The 23,323-nt window shown below is 37.0% G+C and overlaps 1 protein-coding gene across 6 annotated transcripts in view; it reads right to left on the reverse strand.

Moving 5' to 3' along the window:
• Positions 1-274: 274 nt before the first annotated feature.
• LOC121329934 (cytoplasmic polyadenylation element-binding protein 2-like) overlaps positions 275-23,323 on the reverse strand; it is a 39,300-nt gene continuing 16,251 nt past the window's right edge. The window contains exons 4-11 of one of the 6 annotated variants that reach the window (XM_041276036.1): positions 14,540-14,590; positions 10,358-10,381; positions 5,259-5,432; positions 4,960-5,049; positions 4,189-4,307; positions 3,585-3,699; positions 3,165-3,346; positions 275-1,364 (exon numbers count right to left, since the gene is read on the reverse strand). In XM_041276036.1, coding sequence (XP_041131970.1) covers positions 1,137-1,364; positions 3,165-3,346; positions 3,585-3,699; positions 4,189-4,307; positions 4,960-5,049; positions 5,259-5,432; positions 10,358-10,381; positions 14,540-14,590 — 983 coding nt within the window. In that variant the 3' untranslated portion in view covers positions 275-1,136. Of the gene's footprint in view, positions 1,365-3,164; positions 3,347-3,584; positions 3,700-4,188; positions 4,308-4,959; positions 5,050-5,258; positions 5,433-10,357; positions 10,385-14,539; positions 14,591-23,323 lie in introns of all 6 variants that reach the window. The other 5 variants (XM_041276026.1, XM_041276044.1, XM_041276062.1 and 2 more) reach the window with 5 other exon arrangements.

Here is a 23,323-nt window from a genome sequence, read left to right on the forward strand (position 1 = left end):
CACACTCCACACCAAATAGCACTACACATCACAACATTGCACAATATTACATCCAGTCTGCAAGTATTCTGTTTTTTAAATGTTATTTCTACTAACCACCAGTTCACAAAATGGCTGCACTTTCTAATCTATAACTAATTTAGCTTATTGTACATATTTAGGACACTCTGGTAACTGATGCATGCAAGTTTTTTTTTTTTTCTTTTTCTTTTTTTTAATATTATGAGAATTACCGCCGCAAAATTTGTACATTAAAACAAGTCAGTGATCACTAAATTGAACTGAATACGCTTTCAATACCCCCCCCCCCCCATATTTACCATTAGTGTTTAAATTGCATGCATACGGTGTATATCAATCAATAAGCATGCAGTTCTGTTTTCACATTCTAACTTCATAGCAGTTTAGGCCACATGTGCCACCTGCATTTTAGTTTGCAATATAGTTTATCTATTTTATTTCTCAATCCTGTATTAATAGATGGCATTACACATAACACCAATATATAGCAGCAAAGCTTCTAATACAGCTTGTGATTAAAAATGCTTAAAATAGTGAGTACCAAACCAATTATTATAATGAGGTATTCTTTTTTGCAAGTCAAAATGGAGAGCAAAAAGTAACCCTATTGTTTGTTTGTTTTTTTCATTAAGAATACACAGCAAAGAGCAAGAATAAAAAATAAAATGTGTGTTGTGGCGGAAATGTTTCACTTTGCCTCCTATCATTTTTGCTACCTTTGGTAAAATCACTGCGGCAGGCCTTAGAGTTAACCCAGAAATAAGTGCACGCTTCACCCACTGGAGATAGCAGCAGATTATGGGCCCCCATGCAAAAACATTCTTATATCTAGTTTAAATTTTACATATAAAAATAATTTGAAAAAACTACAAAAAATTATTTTTTTTTTCTTTTAAAAAACATGAAAGTACCACAAAAAAGTTAGTAAAGCCTGAGATGTGGGGTTTTGGTGAAAAACTGAGGCTTGTAGTGTTTTGGCTGCTACAAAAGATATATGTACTGTATTGATAGCTTAGGGAAAGAGGCAGAAGAATGCACTTATTTCTCCCTCAATCTTCATAAATAGGAAGCCACATGCACTCTTGGGACATCTTGCGGATCTTCTACACTGCCCTTCAGTTCCAGCGGAAGTGAATCTGCCGCGGACGATCAGCCCCTTCTTTGACTAGCGGCTTGTGAAACTCACGCCCTGCACGAGAGTGGATGTTCGCCCAGCAAAACTCACAATAATACTGCAGGCAAGTGACGTTGGCACAGAAGAAAGGAGCAAACTTCCCACCACAGCGGGCTCCCTGGCACTCATCACACATCTGATCATCCAGGACATATGGCTTCACCTCCACCTTCAAAACGAAACAAGACAGATTTGAACTGCATTCTACATCTTGCAGAAAGAACTTGGTCGTCTAACAATGCATTCCTCATCTGTGCATGAAGGACGGTATCCTCTCTACCTGTTGCCAGAAGGAATTCTGCACAGAGTAATTGCAATTTGCATTTTATAATCCCCGCTGACTGTGCAAAGCATTCGGGAGAATGATCCTTTTCTTCATGCGCAGCAACAATATAGACTGATAGAATAGAAGTTACAGCGACTGCTCCTGACAGGTATTGAATTTGGCAGATCCAACAGTAGAGTGGTTTTACTGTACTGGCTGCTTCAGTTCAACGCGCTTTAAACTCCCTGCCAATTAGTTATATGGAATGTATTACTCAGGGCATTTGTAAGAACTGAATATACTGGATTAATGCCAATTCACTTATTATACTGGACTACATTTCTACCATAAGCATGTTCCAGTTTGATGAAAAATGTTAAATAAAAAACTATTGAATATTAACACAAGTAATACACAGCTCAGAATATTGTTTATAGAATACACTATCTTCCTTTTTTCTAGTTTCTTTTTATTAGTTCTGGAAAGGTATCAGTATTTTGTTACACTTAGAAAAAATGTGATGTAAAAATTGGCACTCCTGTGGAATCTTAATAAATGGACCTTTTGTATTCTGCTAACACAAAGTGGGAACAGATTTGAAAAAGACACCATAGGAAGTCATATCTTATTTCTTCTCATAATCCATTCAGAAAAAAAGACAAATCCTAACATCTGAAGGATACTGACCTGCACTGATTAGGATTGATACTTATATTGAACTTTTAATAAAACAAAATATTCTGTAGAATTGTTTGTTTTATAAATCGACAGACATATGTATCTTGTATAGATATACACAAATATATATATATATATATATATATATATATATATATATATATATATATATATAAAATCTCCTGTATGGTTTTTCAATTAGTAAAAAAATGTAACAAAACTTAATAGAGAATCCTCAATGCATATTATTTTATTATCCCAGAGCAGTGCAGTGGTAGCCACAATGCTATCCATTTTCTACTGAAGTGAGATATTTGTTTATCATTGTACCTGCCAAAAATGTATTTCAACAATGGTGACTGCCAAATAGTATAAAATATATTTTGACTCATTAAAAGAAATTAATTTTCCTTGATAATGAACTGCGGGAGAGGGCCCCTTGGCTTAATCACTTTTCAATACATTGTACAATTCATGCATAAATAAGACAAGGTAAATAATGAGTAAAATCATCACACGCCATTAAAACTACACAGACAGGGAAAACAAACCCTTAATGACTCTGTAAACTACACCTCAAATCACAGTATACCAAACATGCAATTTCTTCTGAGCCAGGGTGACACGGGAGATTTTCCAGTGCCCCAACACTGTGGTGGGGGAAGTGCTATTGCTTTTACTGACGCATCATCTGCAGTTTATTTGCTCAAACAGCAGTACTCTACCACATTAATGAACAGAACTGGCTCTTTAATGCCATCTGCAAATAATGCATACATTTTACATTCAGAGATTGATGAAAACATAATGAAACATTCTGCCACAATAATTAAGAAAAACAAACAAAAAAGAAGAGTCCATTTGTCTATTCCACAATTGAATCAACATGTTAACTGGCACTGTGATATTTTTCAATAACTTGCTGAAAAGCACTTCAGCTTATGAATATTTTCCCAACAACTGAATTATTATATTTACTTTCATCTCAGCCCCACTGGTGGGTAATAAACCATGAGATTTACTTACCCGCTTGTCAATATCTCCGTGCTGCAGCTGAACAAAGCGGGCGCTAATGGCGGCAATGTAACTCTGCTGATTAGAAAAGGCAACGCGCCCGGCACCTTTGGGATACTTCAGCTCTGGGTCTGTATCGATTCCTGCATAGCAAACTCCACCGTAGAGACGATCCATTATCATAGCTAATTCCACTGAAAACAAACAAAAGGTTTCTTCTTAAAAATCAACAAAATGAATAAGAAGCAATTCACTCTCAAGAATCGTAATTCTAAACATTTAACTGTTCACTGAGGCACCTTGCACGATGCCTTAGACCAAACACTGCTATTGTGTGTTTATTAGTTCATCTTACAAGCCTTTATGCTCATTTGCAGTCATTGTTTTTCCGTTTTCCATCAGAAGGCCAGGGTAAAATAACTCTTTGCATACCTGCTCTGAGGGGACGAGGAACTCCGCCAACAAAGATGGTTTTACGAGGGTCCAGTGGCTGTGAACCATCCATTACAAAGTCACTGTCACTGAGATTCCATGGGCGGATCTGGACCTAGATGAGATCAAAACACATTAATATAACAACCATTGTGCACTGATGGGATACCAGAGTGACACAATCCTTCACAAAATGTATCTGAACATTGGAATCAAAGAATATGCATCAATGTCTTCTCTACTAGGTCATTTACAATAATGTCACATTATCAAATTGGTTATCAGTAAAATAAAAATATACATCATATAGTTGTACTCTAAGTTAATTGTTTCACCACTACCCTATGATTAGACAATATCACTCATGCTTATAGAAATCAGTGGTGCTTCAATATAAAGTTAGTTATTCACAATATAATATTGAATCAGTGGAATAGCACACAATTAATTGATCACTTATTGTATAACAATCAGAGTTATTTCTGACCAAATTTGAGATTTTTCCAATTTGGTTTTGCTTTTAATTAAGTTTGCTGTCCAGTCTCTGGAAAACTTACAATGGGAATGTCTGTATCCAGGTTCCTGCTTCCTAATATTTACTTACTGGTTTGTCCTTGATTGTTGGGCTGGAAACACAGAGATAGAGTTTTCCATCTTCCTCAATGCAAGCTTCAATTAAAGCCTGAACCGAGCTCTCCTCCTGGAACAGCAGGAAGGCGTAACCTGGTAACCATGAATATCAGGTTATTCATAAGGCGAGGACATACATTTCTACAACATTGATCTTAGTACAGCTGTGGAGGTCAATAACCACATTCTGGCTTACTGCAAAAGGGTTGTTTACATTATTATTATTATTATTAATGTTATTATTATTAATATTTATTATTATTATTATTATTTACATAATTACAGTAATGGAGTCTGTACCCTCTAATGTACTTGCTAATAAACTTACTAGCTACATTAAAGAACTGGGTCTTGGGAGGGCAGTGTGCATATAATTTGCTATTGTCTAGTAAAAACACAGCTAGGTTACTGCTCAAGGCATTTCTCAGTAACAACAATGTATAGAGGCCGAGGTGGAAATTGAGCCGTGAATTGTACATTAAAATTGACAGATAAAAAGACAAAACCTGCCTGAACTTGGTTGCATAGCAACCAGGGAAGAAGGACTTTTTAAAACACAGAGTTCGAATAAACCATTGACCTGTTGAGGTACACCAACCTGATATATAAAGAAGTAAAGAAGAGTCTGAATTGATTAAGCAAGGATTAATGTGAGTGTTAATGAAAGTAAAAACAGTCTGGTTCAGTTTGAGAAAGATTACTGTTCCATTATGTTGCATTATCTCCTCATATCCACCTGCATTACCTTTTGGTGGAAAGTAGGATTTGCTTTCAGCTTTATGAGGCCAGTCCACGACCAGATGTCCAAAGCGTCGGAAGCTTGTAGTTATTTCATCTGTAAATAACAAAACCATGGAACTCATTCAGAACTTCTAGAAAAATAAATAAAAGGATCTTGTAGCTGGGTCAATTATCAGGGTCAATTATACAGAAAATTAGTAAAAAATGTCTTTGTACATACTGGAGCATGACAGCTTAACAGCACCCCAGTGGTTACCCTGGGGATTGCTGTTGCATTACTAAAGGATGCCTGACTGCTTTTACCTTCATCAATGTCCGGAGGCAGGCCACCAACAAACACCTTCCTTGAGAAGCGCTCGATGCGCTCGCCGTTCTGGTGGGGGTAGCAGCTGGGGGAATTCAGAACCCCAGGGACCACATGATTACTGTGCCCATCATCCAGCAGGCCATCGTCTATGGGAAACAGAGAGGAGCGCCCTGGGAAACAAATTGAGAACAGGTCAGACATCTTGGACAGAGCATTTCAGTTTCCTCAGCATATTATGAATTTCAGTGCTATCCCAGGACATTAAACAGCCATAGCAGGATTATCATCCTCATTGGTTTGAAGCTGACTTTTACAAACCTAATACGATGATAGAATGTAGGTCTGGTAACCTACCACTCACCTACGATATCCAGTCTAATCCAATGAGCAAAAATGTAGATTTCTTTGATTAGCACAAAGATATTACTATAGTACTGGTGCAACATTATCCAGAATTAAATTAACAGGCAACTACTTAGCAGTACAGTGCAAAAGGTTACACACTGAGATTTACATCACGAGCAGTCGCTTAGTTAGAAAGGAGAAATCCTGATGCGTGTGTTTACATTCATAACAAGTCAGTGGCTTGGCTTCACAACATTGGTTTTACGTAACTTTGGATTCAGGCCACAAAACAGGCGGACATTCTGTCACCTTATTCAATCTCAAACTCAAAAACAGGAAACTAATGAGTTTCGGGTGCTTCATGGTGTCCCTTGTACATCCAGTTAATCCAGAACAAGAAAAGAAACAAATAACAGCATTACAAGAGCCAATCAAATTGCCTTTTGGTGACTTTCATGTGATCTGATTGCCTCTTGTAATGCTGACATTTGCATATCACGATTACCCATAATTCTATAGCTCAAAAGCTACTACACACACACACCTACACACACACACACACACACACACACACAATTACCTTATTAATTTTCTGAAAACTGCATCATTTGATTTATACTCTTGTGTATGTACTGGTAAAAGTTTAAAGGTTAAGTACTGCAATAACTTTTCACACTCTTAATTGGCTTTACTTTCTTTTAAATTGGTCTGCAGGTATTGCTCAATGCTTTCTGTGCGGGACACTATCATTAACCTTTCCTACAATTTCAGTAGAGAAGAATGGCACAGCATTGGTTGGGAACTGTTCTAAAAGGAAAGGGTCTCTGTCAAACTTGAACGGGACCACTGCTCTACAGTGATGAACCTTGTAAATCTGCATCAATTTATACAAAAAAAAAGGTGACAATTCTGGTGTTTGTTTCAGAATGTTCTGTAGCTGCTCTAGTTGATCATACACCGAATATATTATCGATAAGAAAAAGAGACAAGAAATGGGAATATAAACATGGTAATTATATTATATATAAAATGTCATTTTTTATTTGCATTTTAGACAATATTTTAGTTTTTGTTTTATTGAACATTATAATATTCTAATGCTACTAACTGTGTATTTATATATATATATACACACACACACAGTACTTTGCAAAAGTTTTAGACAGGTGTGAAAAAATGCTGTAAAGTAAGAATGCGTTAAAAAGTAGACATGTTAATAGTTTATATTTATCAATTAACAAAATGCAAAGTGAGTGAAAAGAAGAAATATCTACATCAAATCAATATTTCGTGTGACCAACCTTTGCCTTCAAAACAGCATCAATTCTTCTAGGTACACTTGCACACAGGTTTTGAAGGAACTCAGCAGGTAGGTTGGCCCAAACATCTTGGAGAACTAACCACAGTTCTTCTGTGGATTTAGGCAGCCTCAGTTGCTTCTCTCTCTTCATGTAATCCCAGACAGACTCGATGATGTTGAGATAAGGGCTCTGTGGGGGCCATACCATCACTTCCAGGACTCCTTGTTCTTCTTTAAGCTGAAGATAGTTCTTAATGACTTTCGCTGTATGTTTGGGGTCGTTGTCATGCTGCAGAATAAATTTGGGGCCAATCAGATGTCTCCCTGATGGTATTGCATGATGGATAAGTATCTACCTGTACTTCTCAGCATTGAGGAGACCATTAATTCTGACCAAATCCCCAACTCCATTTGCAGAAATGCAGCCCCAAACTTGCAAGGAACCTCCACCATGCTTCACTGTTGCCTGCAGACACTCATTTGTGTACGCTCTCCACCCCTTCGACGAACAAACTGCCCGCTGCTACAGCCAAATGTTGACTCATCAGTCCAGAGCACCTGCTGCCATTTTTCTGCACCCCAGTTCCTGTGTTTTCATGCATAGTTGAGTTTCTTGGCCTTGTTTCCACGTCAGAGGTATGGCTTTTTGGCCGCCAGTCTTCCATGAAGGCCACTTTTGACCAGACTTCTCCGGACAGTAGATGGGTATACCAGGGTCCCACTGTTTTCTGCCAATTCTGAGCTGATGGCACTGCTGGACATCTTCCGATTGCGAAGGGAAGTAAGCATGATGTGTCATCTGCTGCAGTAAGTTTCCTTGGCCGACCACTTGGACAGCACATCTGGAAACCCCTATCTGCCTTGAAATTTCTGCCTGGGAGAGACCTTGCTGGTGCAGTATAACTACCTTGTGTCTTGTTGCTGCGCTCAGTCTTGCCATGGTGTATGACTTTTGACAGTAAACTGTCTTCAGCAGTCTCACCTTGTTAGCTGAATTTGGCTGTTCCTCACCCAGTTTTATTCCTCCTACACAGCTGTTTCTGTTTCAGTTAATGATTGTGTTTCAACCTATATATTGAATTGATGATCATTAGCACCTGTCTGGTATAATTGTTTAATCATACACCTGACTACATGCCTACAAAATCCCTGACTGTGCAAGTGTACCTAGAAGAATTGATGCTGTTTTGAAGGCAAAGGATGGTCACACCAAATATGGATTTGATTTAGATTTTTCTTCTGTTCACTCACTTTGCATTTAGTTAATTGATAAATATTTTTAAAGCATTCTTACTTTACAGCATTTTTTCACACCTGCCTAAAGAGATTTGTCTAACGATATTTGTCTAACGATATAAAGGGAATAATTTTCAAACACTGGCAGGTACTAAAAAGAGATAACTCCTTGAATTCGATAACAGATAAACCGCCCCTTATTGTTTTTTAATGTGCAAAAAACATTAAAGACAAATTGGTTCATTCATTTAGTCCAGAAGTGGACAAAGCAATTACATGGTTATCTAATCCACTGTATGGTAATTTTAAATGTGGCTATTGTGTCCACTGCTTAAATACTGTAAATACTAAACCTATTAATCACCCACGATCGGTTAAAAAGAACAAATTCAAGACTTCATTAATTACAATTTACATTTAAATTGTCATGCAGACTGGTTTACATATGTCCAATGAATACAACCTTAAAAATAAGGGTCTCTGAACATAAAGCAGCAATTAGGAACCAAAATCAAGAATATGCAATAGCCAAACACTATAAAAAAGCTGGTCATAGATCATCTCCACACTCATTGTGATTTGTGGGGGTGGAGACAGTAACTTTACCAGCTCGAGGTGGGAATGTGATACTTGTGTTACTAGTGCATACTGGATATTTGCCTCCAAATAGTATAACCAATTGGTCTCAATGAAGGAGTCGATGTGTGTCCTTTAATATGAAATCTCTGATTTAAGTCAGATATGTCAATTGCATTATGTTGAAGTGTTTTCAGTGTTGGTAGTTTCTATTGTATAAATCTGTGGTATACTGCTGATGAAATGTATAATGAATTAATTTATGTCCTTTAATATGTAATTATCAAGGTGATATAATTTAGATAAATATGTCAATCACATTAAGTTATCTACAATGTTTAATAACAATATTTAATAATTAATTTATACTGTAATTCATAGATTTGTTGTATTTGAGTGTTGACTGATTTAAATTAATTTTCTGTGTTTAAATATGAAATCATGATCAAATTTATCAAAATGGTTATTTCTGTGCTGAATAAATTATAATATTTAATTGAAGAATTACACTTTAATTTATGTGGCAGATTGCTGCTGAACATATTTATATATATATATATATATATATATATATATATTATATATATATATAAAATATATTAATCGCATTGTACTATTAACGTAACTTCTACTTAGTTGGATACAAATACAAATTATGTTATATACATCATCTGACAACGATTCATATACCTTGACACTTATTAACTTACGTAATTAACTTTGTTGCTAAGTATATGGAATGTGAATTGAATGCATTAATTGCTATATCATTATTTCTAGTAATCGGATAATGGTGTTAATAATAATGATTAACGAGTGTATTTAATAGCTCTAACAAGTTCTGTTTTCAATATGGTCTGATGAAGACAACATGTTGAAACATGTCAGCACACCTGTTTTTACCTTGATTTGTTTTTAATGATTAAAGTATAGTATAAAGTATTGATAGGCATGTTTGGGATATTGACCTTTATTTAGCGGGAGTTGCCGTCTTTTCTCTTCTAATGCTTCTATTTAACTTTTCCTGGGACCAAGCACCTCATGTTTGATTAAACGGACTAAACCATCTATGTAGCGCCTGAATTTAAATATTACAGAGATAGATAGATAGATAGATAGATAGATAGATAGATAGATAGATAGATAGATAGATATTGATTATTATCAAAATAATATGGTTTAATTCTTAAAGTTATTTACTTCAATTAGTCATTAGTACAACTTTTTCAGTAAGGAGAAATGCTTCCAATTAAGTTAACAACCTAGAAATAAACTCTACTCAGACTTTTAATTCAAAGACTTGAATGAATTATTCCATCGTTTTCTGATTAAATGTTTAATTGGTGTTTTTTCCATTGAGAAATTGTGCAAATAGCTTTGAAATGGCTTTCTGGTTGTGACTGACTGTTAATCAACTGGGAATTCTTTTCAGGTCATTTGGTAATAAACAGAAAAAAGGTGTACAGATTTTGCACACCAGAACAAAAGCACATCAGTTGTGAAATGTAGACAGTCAAACTCACAACATGCATGCATTCTCAATCAATGAATTAATGGTGGTCACAACATTGATCAGTAGCAGCCCACCACTGTGGTTAATCATGCTGAAACAAACAGCAAAACACAGAAGTGCATTACCTCGTCTTCTCCCATAACTCCTTGCTGCTGGTAAACAAAGAACAAAGTGGTTTAATGAGTGTGAAAAGTAAGAAAAACTGTTTAAAAATAAGCAGTACTCTTTTGCTGCCCCTGAAAAACTCATTATGCATAACATATTTACCTGAAGCAAACTATTCATGCCTGTTTCGTATAACAAATTCACAGTTCACTAATGTATTCCTGTTTTTTTCTTGTCTTTTTAAAGCTTGAATTAATTACTTGTTTTGTGTAGTTTTGGGACCACTGTATAGATTAACTGGTCACACTTTATTTTAAGGCCCTTTTCCTAGTTTATTTACTGTTAACAAACAGCTAATAAACATGTCAATGTACATTATTTATTTTCTGTTAACTGTTAGTTAATAGTATATAAAAGGCCAGTTAAAACTGCAAACACCAGAGCCCTATGGATGATCAATCAAACACCACAGCCCTATAAATGACACCCAGTCGATCACATGCTTGAAATCAGTTCAAATTGTTACTGTTGTAATGTTTAGCAAATTAAATCAGGTTTTTATTAACTCTAACCATAACCATAACCACATCCCTAACCCTAAGCTAAAAATGTGTGTTAACAGTTAATAAACTAACAAAACGGCCCTTAAAATAAAGTGCGACCAATTAACTTTGAATCCACAAAACAGCTGATTTACTGAGCATACTGTACACTGGCATTAAATCTCCATCAAAACAAACCATATTTAGTATTCATTTGTGTAAGCATGCAATATCATCGTAGTTTGCTACATGACTCATCTCTGACCCGCTGCTTTCCCATTTTTGGTTAACATATTTCAATTTATTTAACATTCATGAGATAGTTTCGAACAATGTTTTCTCCTTTCTATTCTTCATACAACAAGCTGTCAAACATGCAAACACAGAGCTCCAGTAACGTAACAGGATATATTTAAGAGTACAAACACATTTGTATCACAGGACAACTCAGCTTTTCACACAGCCAGTTATTGAGATGAAGAGTAAAGCTGTAACCCTAGACCTTCCTTTAGAGGTCATGCGCTTGGAGGCTGCTAGAACACTAACAAAGCATCGCGCAACAACCAACTCCCCAACTGCTAATGAAATCAAGCTTTATTTACTCAAACCACCATTGACACAGCAAGTAAAGGCTCACATGGGCAATATTGCTTTTACAGGGGAGTCTGCAATGCCAAGCCTAATCTTTTCAACTTATTTCACTAGTTTCCCTTAAGTTATGCTGACAGAATGTGTACAGCATATATGACCCTAAGGATGTAGTGTACAGATTTAAATCAATATGGAACTTTATGAAACACTCTATTTAAGCAGGCCAGGCCATTCATCAGCAACATTCAGCAGTAATCCAGAATTAGAAGTCCAAAGCTACTGAATTATAAAGCATTTTGGTCCTAGTTTATTTAGGCACAGCACATGGTTCCCATGGCAACTGTATTACACTTTCCTTTGAGAGACAAATTTCCAGAGAGAGAAAGAGAAGAATGTGCATCAAATACATTTATGAAGTATAACAAAGCAAAAAGTAAAAACTGTAATTATACAGTACTGTAAGTGTATATTATAAGCTGCAATTAAATTGGTACCAGGGTATCCTAGTTACTAAACTGGTAGCCCAGGAGACTTCAATTGTTCAAACTCTTGAGTTTGAAGTTACTGTGGTAACAGGAGAACGCTGAGAGCAATGTGACAAAGTGAAGGTAATAAAGGTATTTTATTATGTCACCAGCAGAGAAGTTCAATAGTTAAGTTATTCAAAATAAGGACTGTTTACAGTATGACTACTAAGGGTAAAATACAGTATGTCCTACAGAAGTAAAAAAAAAAAAACACTTTATACTTGCATTCTTATCATATTAGCATCATTCTAGGTATATCTATAACAACTATAAATGTAGCAAATATTGTAGATAAGGTTTAGGCAACAGCAGCATTCTATGCTGTGCTGAATATTACTGAACAGACAACAAGCACTCCGAGAAGCCTCAAGCACCAGAAGCGCTTGATAAAGTGGATGTTAAAAAGAGCTCTGAAGCATTGTAACAATTCTTAGTTGGTTCAAACAAGCTCTTTCAGGGAATGCTAAGAATGCTGCTGTACAAGGTTTTTGTTCTTGTAAAGCTACTGTCAGCCTGAAAGAAGAACTGTTGAATATAAGAGGTTGCATCTCATCCTGTGTTTTTAAGAGTAACTAAATGTTAAATCTAACACATCACTCTGTAACATTAATTCTAAAATAATTCCTAATTTGAATTCATAGATACCGACAAGTCGCCACTGAAATGACATGAACCGCCTGCAGCTGAATTAAGACATGATACATTGATGGCTGGATGACATTTTTAATCTTTCATTTTTTTAAAGAATAAAGTAAAATGGTCACCTCCAACTGTAGGAAAAAATATCGCATCACTGTATTCCGTAAAAAAAAATTGAAGCCGTATTATCTGGCCATGGTGTTTAATGCATTTTGTGATTCTGTGATACTTTGAGGATTTGCTGGTAAAAAAACAAAAAACAAAAAACTAAACCATAATGTGTTCTTATTACTGTTCTTAGTATGCCCTCTCCTTGTTTGCTGGAAATATTACAGGTTCATTTAAAAATACAGTGTTTAAAAAGAATGGGTTAAAAAATAAACAAAACAGTAACTGAAAAAAATCAATGAGTTACTGTTGAGAAAAAAAAACAAAAAAGAAAACCTACTAATAATCATAATCATCTCTTCCAGTCATTACAGTGATGTCTTAATGACAGCTGAAGGACATTTCACACATGGAACACAGCTTATTTAATTCAAAAGAGAATCAAAAAGGAATTTTTTTAACCACTTTGAGGGTTTAAAAATAGATCTGTTCAAAGCTGCATATGACAATGTCTGAGACTTTGTGAAGGATAAAAAGTATAAATATTGTTTTGGGGTTCAATACCACAAATAGAAGGATGCCAGTTCCGCGATTTCATTTTCATTATGGGATAATGCCACGAAGAAAGCCAACATCCCCCAGCACCCTTTGCAGGACAGTGGCTTTGTTTTCCTTTCTCACAGGACAATGATAAGAAATGCAAATCATTGTTTTGGTCCGTTCTGTTGATAGGAATAATACCTTGAATGTGCTTTTGAATAAACCAAACATTATTACAAAACATCAAATCTATTGGGACTTCAACACCAAAACCAAACATGGCATAACTGTAGAACCTAAAACAAATGTCGTGGTTAGAGAGGTTTGTTAATATTGTGATACAATTGGTGCACCAGTCCATGACACTGCACATGGAAGAACAATTAGCTTCAGGCTCATCAATGTGATTGAATCACACATGGTGTGAGAAACACATGCCTTCCCAATTGCACCAGATAGCTTTGATTCTGACCTTTGTACAGCACTGATGTAATGGAGTGAGTCAAAACGCATTTGGTGCAGTGCTATGAAAAAAAAAAAACAAAAAAAAAAAACAGCTGCTGCCTTTAGCAATCTGTCATCCCCCAGAAATGCCTACCAAACAGCAGTGGTGACTGATCAGACTACCATTTATGTCCACGGCCGCTGAATACAAGTTTTGGCAAAGAGGGACTTCACTGCACATCTCTAGACTCGACACACCTTGTTGCCTTAGAAAGCTCTGAACCTATGCACCATACGGGATCTGCAAAATGACTTTACTGCAAACTCACTGCATGTGGCTAGAAGAGAACAGTCTGTAAACAGCCTTTCTGTCCATGTGCTGATGCTGTCTATATAAGGAGTCTATTAATATTATTGTTTAGTTTGCAAGCTGTTTTAAAATATGATTAAAGCAATTAGATATTTAGAAGTTCTACAAAAACAAACAAACATATATAAACATGCACATGTATATCAAATCTGCTTCAGACCTGTTCTTTGTTTAAAGGAGATATAATATATTGGATTTATGATGTATGAGTCCATGAGAATTGCAGTTTTTAATACGTGTTTGGTCCCGATTAACAGCTGGAGCCATAAATGTGACAAAGCAGAACATGCTCTTCATTCCAAAATAGAAGTTAATACAATCAGCCATCTACAGTATTTTTTCTTTATTATCTGTGGTAAAGCCATGAGAATATAATAATAATAATAATAATAATAATAATAATAATAATAATAATAATAATAATAATAATAATAAATTTACCATTCAGCATAAGGAGATTGTCAGTCCCAGGATATGGGTATCCCATTCGGCCTAAAAATATATTTAAAACAAAATATATAAATAAAAAAGTGGATAAATACATCCATCTCTACATTTGGTGAAGGACAAAATACCTATAAAGTATTCATTGGCATTGGTTTGGTAAATTCACTTTAAGCATTCTGTTTACGTTGAAAGTTTGTAGCATGCCTACAGTGGCCGATAGAGATAGCTTTACCTTCCATACAGAAGAACTGTAAGGGCTGGGGGGCAGATCATGATAAAATTAATTTGTACTCTAATCACCAAAGAAGAGTACAAGTACAAGCAGCTCAGCTTTAATAACCCTGATAACGAATCTGAATTACTTTTCCTGGGGTCACCAGTTCATGCAGCTTTAACTGCACACTATGTAATGCTTAGTTAGTTTACAAAATAGGTTTTACTGGTTTATGATTATGTGAAGTACATCAAATAATACCCTTTTTTTTTGCAATCTATAATAGTCTTTGATCCTTGGGAAGTTCATATTCCAAAGCAACTCCAATTCCAACATAGACAGGTCAGAGGGATGGAACTTCCATATATGTACAGTTATGTAAATCTGTACATATCTGTACAAAATCTTGCATCAGAAGGCAGAACTGGGACCACAAGCAGATTAAAAGTATGTGGTTTAATTGAACAATTACTGTATTGTCATGGTGGGGATGGTCAATTCTAACACTGGCACATACAGCAGAGTTTAAAAAAAGAACATTTAATTACAAAAAACAACCTACATTCATCTAGGTTAAAGAACAGAGGGAAAGTAATTATCGTTGAGGCCCCTTACCATTTATTACATTTATTTCAACCCCATTTAATTTATTTATGTTTTTGATTTGCAGAGCTTGTAGGACTTTATGACCACACTTACTCATCTACACTGCATGTTTTTGTGAGATACTGTTTTATATTACATTTTTTTAGTAGTCAGTAGCTTGTTTCATACAGTGGAGAATATTCAAAAGTCTGTAAAAGCTTTACGTAATATACAAATACTACACTTTGCAAAAAAAAAAAAAAAGAATTAGACAATAAATACAGTCAACCATAATCCTCTTGAAATGCAGTGAAATCTTGACTAAAAAGTTCAAATGGAACATGAAAACAAAGAAGAAGCTGTTTTGAGAATGGCACTGTATTTACAAAATGGTGCCCTTGACCTAAGAGAGGCAGGGATGAACTTCTTAAAGCTAATTCCTTGGTCATGAGATCGGCGACGCAATGTGCTTTGGAATCTACTCAGATAGGATAAAGCAAAACTCTTCTTCAGGCAAGCTTTAAATAGCACTGAACACTATCTGATTTTGCTTCCCTATCCCCCGGAGAAATGTACAGGCAATTAATGTAATGCTCGTAGGGGATCCTAATGCATTGTAAAGCCAATTTTTATTACCTGGCATACCTTAGAAATCATTTTAATAGTACAGCCAATCCCTTAGAGCCGTCTCATCTGTTAAGGTCGAAAGCAACCACACAAATACACACACACACACACAGCTGAAAGAAATCCCTCAAAAATGAAAAGTAAATACATACTGTCACTGCTGGTAATAAGTTTCCACCTTCAGTAAAACAGTGCAGACCACAAACACAATTATTATTTTACTGTAGGTCATGCAGCACAAACAAACAAACAAACGCACTTCTAACAAGAAGGTAAGGCTGACAGGATATGATGGGACTCAAGTTTGGTTTTTGGGCTACTAGTTAAAAGGATCACCACAACATTGTAGGATAATCCCCTAATTTACCATGCATGTTTGCATCAGGTTTTACTAACCAACCATTAGCACAGTATCTACAACAGTCATAAGCACATAGATTTTCTGTGCACAACTACTAATGAAGCCACTAATTCCATATCGGTTTGTCACAGGTGCAGTTTGATGCCCATGGCACAAAGGCAAATTTAATTTACACAGAATTAGGCATGTTTTGGTCCTAGGATGGGGACATGAGGGGAAGAAAGTAAAATCCATTCAATTTCAACCTGTTTCAATTATCCTTTAGACTGGATAATTAAAGAATACCATTTTTTTTTGTCCTCAGGGTACAAATTATCATATTGTATCTGATTATTTACAAAAATCGAAACCAAAAATTTTACAACATTTTTGCCAACATATTAGAAACATGGTTGAAGACAAACAGAAGTGATCATATTTGAGCTCAGTACAAAACTGACTACACTGGAATTGCAGGCCCTGATAGTATTCTAATATGTTTCTTTCCACTGTCCAAATGTCTCATATGTTGGCTTGTGTACCAATAAAAAAGGACCAGAGATAAAATGCTTAGTCACTCTGCAGGCTGTGTGAGCGGCCAAATTCTCTACACGTGCTTCACATTCCAAGAACTATTTTTCTTACCACTGCAGCACTGCATAACAGCTGCACTGTTTTAGGATGTTTAAATGCTAATGCTAAAGAACTACTGGTAAGCATATTCCTTGCTGGAAGAAAGAAAGCTTTGTGCTTAAATGTGAGTTTCACTTAAAATATCATCCAAGTAAACTGCTAACTGTCTGAGAAACATCAGGATGTATATTCGCTTTCGATTTATTTTAACTGCAAGCTTGTTTTGCTGCGGCAGTAGAGTAATTAAATTAATCTCCTTGTTGGTCTGCCTCCACCCCTCTTCCACTCTGGTTGGTCTGCTGTGAGCAGAACAGGCCGTGTGATAGGCCACCTCTGTGTCAGTCTGGGTGCTGACATATATTAGGCCTATGGTTTACCTAGATTGCAGAGCCTGGAAACAAGTTGTTGGTCGAGCTGAAGGAGCGGCTGGAGAACAGAGTGCCTGGAGAACAGAGCGGCTAGAGAACAGAGCGGCTAGAGAATGGAACATGTGGGCAGACCGGACGAGACCGGAGACTGAATTAAAGCAGCGGAGTTGTGAGCTGTGTTTGAGTCGGGGTTTGCAGCCTATGTCTGTAGCGATGGATGAGTGGGAGAGTGCTGACCACGGAGAACAACGGAACAAGAAAATAAAAGATAAGTGTTGCAATGTGTTTGGCACTGCAGAATTAATTGCAACGTTCGTTTTACTATTACTAATTGCAAATATTTAGCTAGTACTATTCTATAGTATTTTTCCTAATTTTATGGGGTTTGTAACACTTTGTTGTTTCTCTGTAGATGACAGTGAATTACACACTGCATTACTTCTGCCTTCTGTGAACTGCACACTGTGTTACGTTCCTGTTAAAACTGCTGCTAGCTGCTCTGCAAGATCCCGAAGTGTAGCGTGGCCCTGAAACTAGCTGCTGACTACCAAAGCTGTTGTACTAATTTCCTTTACTGGCAGCTACTGTATGGTATTGTGTTTTTTTTTGTATTAAGTTTGTGCGCTCCCCCAGGCACAGAGGGTGGTTGTCAGCACATGGGGAGGGGGCGATTGGCCTTGTTTACCCCAAACCTGGGGGTTAAGAGGGACCCTTTACCCTCCTAAAGGTTTCTTTTTTGCTATTAATGGTATATTGCTTTTTTTTCTTTTTTTATACAATAATTACATAAACAATAAGGGAGGGGGAAAAAAAGGGGGAATCAAATAATAATAAACAAACTGACAAAATTACAAAAGAAGAAAGAGAACCTGGGAGGAGACAGACAAACAACAGTGCATAAATAAATTAATACACAGAACCAGAAGTCTAGAGAGTTACACCAGTACTATACAAGACCATGTGTTTGATCAGTCAGGGTGGTGTAGCCCACGGAAAAATGAATTTTAAGTCCATGAATTTACGGATCCTGTCCCAAATTCCCTCCGATTCCCTGTCCAGACATAGAAGGGTGCTGGCTGCATGTTCCATATTCAGAAGATCCAAGTAATCACCTAACCATGTATCCAGTGAGAAGCAAGATGTTTATGCTCCTTCCAGTTAAGGAGGCTAGTTCTTTTTACAGACATAAAACCAGAAGCTGTGAGGTGGTATAGTGCAGCAGACTTAAAACAATCAGGTCAGACCCAATAGGCATGTCTCGGGAGATAGTGGTATATCCACCTCCAGTGTCTCTGACAGCACATCAGCAATTCTGGACCAAAAATGTTTTACTGGAGGGCAGTCCCACAAAAGGTGAATAAGAGAGCCATGCTCCCCACATACCATGCAAACATAGGCCCAAGTGACCACCTCCCATCCCAGATAATCTTGAAGATGTTATATATGCTCTGTATAAAATTTTGAGCTGAATAATTCGGTTTCTCACACACTTAGACATCAAACATGAATTTCTCCATATTTGTCTCATTGAGATTCTGTAAAGTTCTTGGTAAAATCTAGTTCCCACTTCTGTTATATAGGAATGAGAGGGTCAGATAAAGAATGGTGAAGCATTTTATAAAGTTTAGAAACCATCCCTTTTTCATTTTGCTTGAGCCTCAGATCCGTATCTGGGATGGAAGCAATACTGATACAATAAGTAAATAGCTTTTTAGTTATAGATTTGAACTGATAATACATTAGAAAGGAAGAGTCACCCAGGCCATACAATGTTTTAATCTGATTAAAAGGCAGAATATTATTTCCCTTAAAAATTTGACCAAGAGACAGGATGTTGTGATTCTGCCAATCATGATTATAAAGAGTGTCTCCTCCCCCCCCCCCCCCCCCCCCCTTACAGGGAGCAGGGGGGTGTGCCATATAGGGCAGGAAGGAAGAGAGAGACCACATATGCCAAGCCTTTTATGCAGTATTTTGACCACACTGCAGGAGAAACACATCAGGGAGGTACGGGGCCTGGGGGCATAACATAGCACTGTTAGGGAGATATTTCCATGAGATTCTGATATAATAGTATTTTCAATCCACTCCCAACTACCCTTCTGGCAAGCATGCCTATAGCCCCAGGAGAGGGGGAATTGATCGTTATAAGATAGGTAATAAAATAATTAATCAGGAACACCAAGTCATCCCCCCATATCTGGGTATTGAGAGTCTTTTATATCCAATCCTGTGTTTCAGGTTGTTCCAGAGAAATTCTGAGAGAATTCTCCGGATTTCATTAAACCAGTGATGTGGGAAGCGAAGAGGGATATTCAAGATAATGTAGCCAAGTCCAAGAAGGATTTGAGGATCTCTGCTCTACCCCACAGGGACAATGGCAACCCGCCCCACCTTTCACGATCATCACGTACCACTTTAAGAATTTTTGGTCCATTCAAGCTGAATATTGAAGTTACTGGGGATTTAATTATAATACCAAGATATTTCAATCCATCTGGTTTACAAGTGAAAGGAGTATTATCTAGGTCACTATGATAGGTGTGGCAATTCAGAGGCATTGCATCAGATTTATTCCAGTTAATCTTGTAGCCAGAGAGTCTGCTAAATGATTTTATGAGATCAAAAACAACTTGATGTGAGTGAGGGATTAGGTAGTGTCAATAAAATATCGTCTGCATACATATTTAGTTAAATTCACGATTCCCAATGGTGACTCCCTGAACACCCTTGTTAGACCGGACCGCACAGGTCATCGGCTCCAGTGCGAGAATGAATATAAGAGGGGACAAAGGGCAACCCTGTCTAGTTCCACGGCACAAGTGAAATGTGTCAGAGACCAATCCATTAGTCCTCACAGCGGAGACTGGGGTACTGTAAAGAGCTTGAACCCACTGCAGAAACATAGGGCCAAATCCAAATATAGAAAGGGTGAAAAACAAATAAGGCCACTCAATCCTATCAAAGGCTTTTTCAGCATCTAAAGACACTGTTACAGAGGGAGACCGGAGGAGATTGGTTTTCAATATTATATGGTACAGCCTTCTCATGTTATTAAAAGATAGTCGGCCAGGCACACAACCAACCTGGTCCAAGTGTATTAGTGATGAGATAACTTGTTCTAAGAAGAAAGCTAGTGATTTAGCAAATATTTTATAGTCATTGTTTAATAGGCTTAAGGGCTATAGCTGCCCATTTCCATTGAGTCTTCACCTGGTTTTGGCAGAAGGGAGATTGTGGCCATCTTCCTCTGCATAGCATATATTTATGCTGTTGAGGTTTTACAATGCACCAGATATCAGAGCTAAAGTCCTAACCAGCTCTTCCAGTGATGCAGACGCAGCCACATCAGAAGGAAGTGGGAGGCCAGAGTGATCAAGTGTAGGGTCCGGCACCAAATTAAAAGTGATTACATATCTGCCACGATCATCTTTCAGTAATTCAGTCAGTCTAAATGACACCCATCTACCCACCAAAATGCAGACACCCTTGTTACTTTGCTCACCACCTGAGAAAAAGGCTTGTCCAACCCATCGTAGCTTAAGTTTCTTTGATTCATTGACACCGAGATGAGTCTCCTGCAGCATGACCACATCACAATCAAGGCTTTTCAAATGTGACAGAATTGTATACTTTTACCTGGATTGTTAATACCATTGACATTCCAGGAAATTATTTTAGTAGCGATCAGGGAAGTCATAGCCTAGCGCTGTTATATGTTACATTTAGCAAAGTGCAGACAATCAAAACTATCAAGACAGAGCAAATTGAGTTATGGTTATGTAGAGGATAGAATCCTACTGCATATCAAATGCTCACAGAGCACTGCAGGTAAAAGAGGACAGAAAAAAAAACAAAAAAAAGAAAGAACAAGGTGGCTGGTAATACAAAAAATAGTCAAAAAATACTTTGATACCAAGGCTCAAACTAGCAGAAACATTCCTTAAACCAACCAACTTTCTTGGGGGGAGAAACCCCACCACAACAAATCCGTGTAGGTCAGGCACAGATAAGACCAAAAGAGAGGTGCCCAGACCCACTATTATTATTATTATTATTATTATTACTATTATACATTTCCCTAGTATAGTACTACTATCATCATATTATTGTTATTAACATTATAATTATCATATATAATTAATTTAACCACAAATGTTACCCTTATCATCAACATCATTACTACTAATAATAACAACACCTACAGGAAATCATGCTGTAATTACAATTAATTACCATAAAACCAAACACATTAATCCTACATTCCTTCCTTCTAGAACTCTGACAGTGTTGCTTAATATTAACCACTATATAAACACAACTTGAACCAGCAAGAACAACGATATGCATAATGCACAGCAGACGCCCCCCGAAATGCAAGTGCACACAATAAAACAATTCGACAAAAAAGTTGCAATATCAAAATTATATTATATATATATATATATTCAGGAGAAAGGGGAACAGGGAACTACGATTTAGCATAAATTCACTTCTGCAACAATCTCCCAAACATATTCGTTTCAAAAACTATATCTAGTCCCAATCAGCCTCCCTCCAGCCCACCTACAATAACTAATTGCCCAAACTAACTATCTGTAGAACCCATTATTTTCTAAATCTAAATCAATATAATCTCTGTAATTTAGACCACATATTAATGAAATCCCAGTAATTCTGGCAAAACCATGTTCTAAGCAAAGCAAAAGCAAGGAGGGTAAATAGCAAATGGGCCGTGTTAATGTATAAACAAATTAACGATCGACAGACAGGCCATTCCTGTAGACTACGAAAAAGAACGCTTGAAACTGGAGGAAACTGGATACCTGTAACAAAGACTAAAACAACAACAAAAAAAATGAATACATAAATATATAAATAAATAAATAAAAATAGGTAAATGGGGGTCTAATAACAATTTGAACATTTGCGCTTCCATACCAATCTATATAACTACACAGCAATAATTAAGCAATTATGGAGCAAGAACAAAAACTGTGTATTCAGCTAACATTATAGCTACTAGGTATAACACAAGAAAACCAGAGGAGGCTGCCAGTAATTGGCAGAAATCAGGTCACTGAGAACAATAGATACACTTATCTGACGCAGTCTTTTTCGCATCGGTTCAGAAAAACTGCAGGAATCGAGATTTCAAGTCCTTAGCAACCTACTCAGCCGAGGTTTAAATGTGATGTCGATCCTCAATTATCACACAAAGTTTTGCAGGTTACAGAATTCCACATTGTAGTCCCGCGGTTTGAAGCTTCTTCCTCAATTCTGTATACGAGGCACACTTCTTCTACAGATTGATGGAGAAATCCTGAAAAATGAAGAAGCGCCGCCTGTTCCAGGTAAGATTACCCTTCTTTCTGGAAGTACTGAGGATATTATGTCTGTCACTCCAGCAGAGCATTCTAAGAATTATAGGCCTCGGAAGTTTGCCTGGGGATGGCTTGTGTCTAACAGCCCGATGTGCGAGCTTGATTTCGGGGTGAGGGTCAGATTCATTGAGGTCCATGATGTATCCGAAAATTTTGTCAAGGAAAGAAATCACGTTGCCCATCTCCAGGCCCTCGCTCAGACCGGCCAGCCTCAAATTGTTGCGGTGGTTCCTATTCTTTAGGTCATCAAGTTTACTTTGTCAGACTGATGGAAGACCGAGAGGCATCTATACTAATCGATTCAACTCTGTCCTCAACAGCCAAAATCCACTGCTTAGCGTTCCCTATTCTGCGGAAGATGGCACGCAGATCTTTGTTTAAGTTCTGTGCAGCCAAATTAAGATTGTCCAGCTTCTCGTTAAGAACTCCTTTAATACTCTGTAGCTGTAAGGACAGGGTTTGGGCCCTGTGGCAGAGCAAAGCTCTGCCCTTTTAAATTGGCAGGGATGGGGTTAACTTCCCCTGCCTGCCTGGGTTTATTATGTTCAGGTGGCTGGGGTTGATTACTTGATTAGGTTGATTAACGATCAATCAGCGCCCAGCCAAAAAAAAACAACCTGCTTCCTC

Source organism: Polyodon spathula, chromosome 2 (assembly GCF_017654505.1).
Source record: "Polyodon spathula isolate WHYD16114869_AA chromosome 2, ASM1765450v1, whole genome shotgun sequence".
NCBI lineage: Eukaryota > Metazoa > Chordata > Actinopteri > Acipenseriformes > Polyodontidae > Polyodon > Polyodon spathula.